The sequence below is a fragment of the Dinoponera quadriceps genome, unplaced genomic scaffold (genome assembly GCF_001313825.1).
Source record: "Dinoponera quadriceps isolate SergipeBrazil2010 unplaced genomic scaffold, ASM131382v1 scaffold6786, whole genome shotgun sequence".
NCBI classification, from domain to species: Eukaryota; Metazoa; Arthropoda; class Insecta; order Hymenoptera; family Formicidae; genus Dinoponera; species Dinoponera quadriceps.
In genome coordinates this window covers 1-6,028 of record NW_014560671.1, presented here as the reverse complement: position 1 = coordinate 6,028, position 6,028 = coordinate 1, and the positions used below count along the sequence as shown (strand labels likewise).

The window sequence follows — 6,028 nt, the reverse complement described above, 5'->3', positions numbered from 1 at the left end:
TGCATCTATCATACATATCTATCATACATACAATTTAACGGAGAAGGATGAAACGATATATAGGCAAAGTTGTACATAATATCTCGAAGAAAATGTACTATAGCGTTTTGCACATGATAATAATTATTGTAAGTTAAATAAATTAAATATAACTTGTACATAATTAATCATAATTGTGTGTACATAATTAAAAATAATTTTTTTTCTAAGAAATTTCCGTTTCGTCTTTGTCCCAATAAGAATAACCTTATGATACATTAAGGTATGAATCACAATAGAAATACATTATTCATTATTAATATATTCCACCAATAGAAGATAATGCGAAAGTCATAATAATTTGTAACAAATATTTATTTATCAGTCGTAATATAAATTTGTCCAGCGATTTAACCCAAGTCAGTTGCATCTCTCTTGTATGATTATATTGTCAATATTATCCGAAAATGTCATTTTAAATAATGCACAAAATAGGCTAAATTGGAACTAATTAAATTTGAATTTTTCGCTAACTTTTACTTCCCGGGTAAATGCTAGCTAACGTTAGAGTAATGCACACGCATCTGTAAAGCAGTCATGAAGTAAAAATGGCCGAGTCAACACAAACAAGTTCGGAGCTTAACAGAAGAATTGCGATTGTCGAAAGTTTTCACGCTGGGGTCGAAAGTCTTACGCGTATTCTACCTGAGATTATGAGGTTCTTCGGTTACCCAAAGTCGACTGTTTACCGGGTACCTCAGAAATTTTCGGCTTCTAAGCAACCCGAGGAACGTTCCTGTGATCCGATAAGGAAAAAACACTCACGTGATAGGATATCAAAAACCGTTGAAAAATTTGGAAAAAGCCCAGGATTTGATTTCAAAGGATGGGATATCTCTCTGAAAATTGGCTTCGATCTTGGGTGTGAGCAATACCACCATGCGAAGAATTGCTGAGGAGGACCTGAGATACACATCTTACGTCATTACGACACATCCGCTCACATGAGCCACTTGGTTCAAAACTGGCTTTCTGAGAATGTAGTATGTTTTGGTTAAAAGCGTTTTGACCTCTAAATAGTCCAGACCTTAATCCATTGGACTGCTACATTTGGAGCGTTGTTGAGAGAGTCAGTAATAAGTCGAGACACCTTAACCCGTTTGCATCTGTAAGCGGAATATTCCGCGCATGACGATCGTCTCCTATCACCGAGCGCGGAATATTCCGCGAGCCGTGACTTTCTTTTATCATCGCTCGCGGAATATTCCACATATTACACAGTTCACGTTTTGTTGTCAATCTGTGAGCATTTGAGCTATTTTCATTGCATTCTTAACAAATTTATGTTAAATAAACTCTACGAACTATTCGGAAGTCATTTACTGTAGAAGTTAACTGTGTACTGTAGAACGAGTGTATTGCAGAAGTTAACGAAAATAATAAAACTGCTGATATACGGCCGCGCTCGGTGATACGGGCCAACCGTCAGTTGAACGCCGCTGATGTCTGAACACAGAAACTTAAGTAGAGTCATGATGCAAATGGGTTAATATGGCATATCTACGGACCGCAATTCAGCAGGCATTTGCAGACATAGACCGAAATCAAATGCAAGGAGCATGTTCTCGCTTCAGACCGAGGATTGAGGCGGTTATATAGAGTGAAAGTTTACAGAAAGTGTCCCATAAACAAAATGCAAGCCATTTCTTGAAAGTTTCATTTATTATTTAATAAACGACTTTTACAGTAAAATGTAGCTTTAGTCCCAATTTATCTGACGTATCCTGTACAGTTTCCTTGGAAAAGAATCTCTGCATTGCGCTTGTCATTTATTTTATCGACCATATATGAGATTAACATACCGCAAATGACAATTTTCATCATTTGCTCGTCGCCGGTGGCTCCACTTTCAATCGCCACAGTAAAAAGAGAATTGAACAGCTATGAAAATTTCTGTTTTTTAAGGCGTATAGTGTATAGTGTATAGTGTATTAAACAGCTTATCAAAAGAGATTTCACACATAATTGTTATTCGCTCTTGTGTTGGGACCAATGCGAAAAAATTGACTAAATATAGTAATAAAAATATCCAAATATTGACATTTCAACACGAGCGAAATAGTTATCATATATAAGCCTTTGGTAGATCCTTTGTCGCGCTAACGAGTAGCGCGTAACAATGTTAACTATTTAATTTATTTAATAACAGTTCAATGATAGCTAAATAGATTATTTAGCTATTATTGAACTATTATTAAGCTATTTAAACACGCGGGAGAAGCGTACATGTTCTCTCTCTCTCTCTCTGTATTGAGACAACACGTGATTTTGATTGTTCGCGGATTTCGGACCGCTTCGCGACGCTGTATTACGTTGAAATTAAGTGAAGGAAATCTAAATAACTTAAAGGAAAGAAAAGAAAAGAACAATAGAAATTCCATTTTCAACAGTTTTTTAAATATGTCAGTTTATTATTTGGCAATTTATCATTTCAGTTTACTTTAACAGGCAGATAAGAAACTTGAATATTGCATATATAGAAATGAACAGAAAAGGATGAAATGATATATAGGCTATGTTATACATAATATCTCGAAAAAAATATTCATATAGTGTTTTGTACATGACATTCAGGTGAGAATTTGCATTACGCTTTTACTGTGGTTATTGGAGGAGAGGCATCATTGGCTCAAGGCACGTGATAATTTTCAACGTCTGCTGTTTACCCGTGATTCCAGTTTGAACAACTGTAAATGAAAAAGAATTCCATAGTCAGAAAAGTTTTGTTTGCTGATATGATGCAATAAAATTTGTCACAATCATAAAAGGAAAAAAGAATAATAGATTACCATTGTCGTAGCACTTGCTGTAAATCATACGAGCTTGTTTTAATTTGTCCGAATCGGAGATCAGGTCTCCAAGTCTCTCTAAAGTTTTCTCCTTCTTATATTCATATTTATCATTGAGGACCTAGAATGAATTACAATATGATATAATATTATATCACGTTGAATGGAAAAATAAGCAAAATTAGCAATTTGTCTCCGCGTAGAAGAGGAAGTGCATTTGTTTCATCTATCACAGAAACTATTAAATTACAGGTACACACGATCTAAATTTTAAATTCTTATTTTTGTACGTAATGAAAATTTATCGTTTAGATAGTTATCTCGGATTACAGCAGAAATTTGCATGAACTGAGAAGGAAATTGTATATTAATTGAAATCNATATATATATATATAAAACTTATTTGTGACTTTTCTCCCGTTGTATAACTCAATGTCACAAAACAGTGACCTCGATTGCTATATTCGCCATATGAATAATATTACAAGAAAGTATATTCGCATCACGTATCATTCTCGTATTACAATTCTCTCTTGTTTGCACTTATTAAACATGTAGAAATATACGACATTTAACATTTGGAATATTTTATATACATATGAAAACACATACCTCTCCATCCCTGACCGTCACACAATATAATATGTCAGGACGGTACTCAGCTGTAAAGCACAAATTACAAATATGATTGCACAATTGTGAGTTACAGATGTGATTGCACAATTGTGATTGCACAGTTGTCCGACGTTTATTTATATGCTATAATTAGCATAAGTTCATCGCCAATGCAATTAATTAATATGACATTATTGTAGCTTCCTTTTTTATCAAAAACATGAAACTCGAGGGTAGCTCGCGCGAAGTAGATACAATCGTTATATAATACAATATAACGTAATTTAACACAAATAATTTTTTAATTCTTCGAAATGAAAGAAATGTCAAATCTTAATATAATTTTCCTACGTAATATTATGAGGTCTCATTATTAGAACGAAAGTTACGAAGAAAGTTATTTTATTTCATATGTTATACTCTTTTGAGGGGAAGGAGCGTTTCGAATAATATTTTAATAATATTTACTCAACGATCCGCCTATTTCTTCGGTGCATTTCTTGGTGTCCTCGTTGTACTTTTGCACGATTTCAGCTTTGAAACCATATACCGCCACCTGAAAGAATTAATCAACATTTTCTATATATTGTTTCGTCTTGCATTGATCATTGAATATATTCGAGACGAAGATCGCTTCAATTTTTAAAAAATTTCAAATTTTTTATTTGCGAAATTTTATTCGTAAATTTTCAATCGGATTACTATCGTATCGTATCAAGAGAGAAAATTCATACGCACACATAATTTAATAATTTAATAATTTAAATAGTATTTTTGAGGTGAACTTAAGGAAACAAACATCTCTCAAGAAGTTCGATATATTTACGATATAAAATGCTGGTGCAGTGAAATTTTTGTTTTACAAAATATGTCGAAAAATCCGAGCATACGTCTCTTTCACTCTGCAGCTGTCAAATTCATAATTTTCAATATTTTTAAGTTAAAAAATGGCAAAATACTGCTGAAAGATCACCCATGTAAGATTACCCCTATAAGAAGACGTAAAAATTCAAAAATTTATTTTTTGATTATTTCAAATGTTTAATGCTCATTTAAGCAATATAAAAATTATTTTATCGATTTGTATTGCGTATGGAGATACAAATCGAGAAGGAAGATCGTGTACTGAAGATAACGTGAGCTCACGTAAAGTTTATTCATTTGCTTAGTTCTTACCGTTTTAACAGCCAGCACACCTATTATAATCACCCAAGTTTTCATCCTAGATTTTCTGAATACGTTCACTAGAATATCGAGTGCGTAGCGAGAAGATCTTTGTCGTATATTGATACCTCGAAGCGTGCAACTTCATATTTATAGGGGCTTGTCATGGCGCAAACGATACTTTTCACGACACAATATACAGTTATTATCTATGTCTCGCTTACCTTGATCTGACATTTTTGTCATGATCTATCTATTTCGATCGATCAATATAAGTACATAATAACACTTATGTTTCAAAAACAAGTATGAGTCTGCAAGAAAAGAAACATGAGATCATTTAGCAAATGCGTGGTATTTATTTACTGTGAAAGTGTAATATACTGTATATAATAAAAATACCATGCAAATTAGTACAGATTGAAAGTATGTGCGGTATATAAATTAGTTGAGACTGACGCAGAGAGCAATTAAACATGGAAAAATAAGTCTGGTTGCATTAATTAGAAAGAGACAACCGGATCGTGATTTGGTTGAAGGAAATAGAATTTCTAGTTATAAGAATCACATTTTGATCATAAGCACCAGAAATTCTGTTTTTTTCAATTAAAACGCATCTATTGTTCCCTTTCTGATTAATGCAATTAGATTTCTTTTCCATGTATAGAAACAAAATTCATATACGTAAGTGTTATACGATAATATAAATTTATATTATTGTAAGTTACATAAATTAAATATAACTTGTACATAATTATAATTGTGTGNGTACATATTTGCAAATAATTTTTTTCTAAGTAATTTCTGTTTCGTTCTTGTCCCAATAAGAATAACCTTATAATATGTTAGGGTATGAATCACAATAGAAACATTATTCATTATTAATTTATTCCACCTTTAGAAGATAATACAAAAATCATGAGAATGGTAATATACTTTCATACTTTTTTAATAATAATTTGTAACAAATATTTATTTATCTGTCGTAATATAAATTTGTCCAGCGATTTAACCCATGTCAGTAGCATCTCTCGTGTATGATTATATTGTCAATATTATCCGAAAATGTCATTTTGTATAATACACAAAATGGATTCCTCTTATGTATTAGTTCATATGCGATATATTTATATACGAGCCAAAATACTTTTATTAAAACATATTTCTAAAAAAGCGGTTTTTGCTTTCCTTTAAAAGAAAATTATCGTTCTTACCAATAAGACGGTTGAACGATCGTTATTCTACATATTTTGTAATCGAATAAATCTTACTACACTTTACGAATAAGCTGAATTTTACGCGCAAGCAATAAATAGACATTCATTTAAATAATATAATTATATTATTGGGAGTACAAATTAATTCGGTCCGTTTTTCTGTGGTCAAAAATGCATTTATTTCAGAACAAAATGAATGAACAG

General features: G+C 32.0%; 1 protein-coding gene across 1 annotated transcript; it reads right to left on the bottom strand.

Moving 5' to 3' along the window:
• Positions 1 to 2,446: 2,446 nt before the first annotated feature.
• Positions 2,447 to 4,715, bottom strand: LOC106750853. The gene is made up of 5 exons (XM_014631461.1): positions 4,620 to 4,715; positions 3,912 to 3,999; positions 3,441 to 3,490; positions 2,829 to 2,949; positions 2,447 to 2,726 (listed from the first exon to the last, which is right to left on the bottom strand). Exons 1-5 carry the CDS (start codon positions 4,662 to 4,664, stop codon positions 2,644 to 2,646), a joined length of 387 nt encoding a protein of 128 aa, XP_014486947.1. The 5' UTR covers positions 4,665 to 4,715; the 3' UTR covers positions 2,447 to 2,643.
• Positions 4,716 to 6,028: the final 1,313 nt, after the last annotated feature.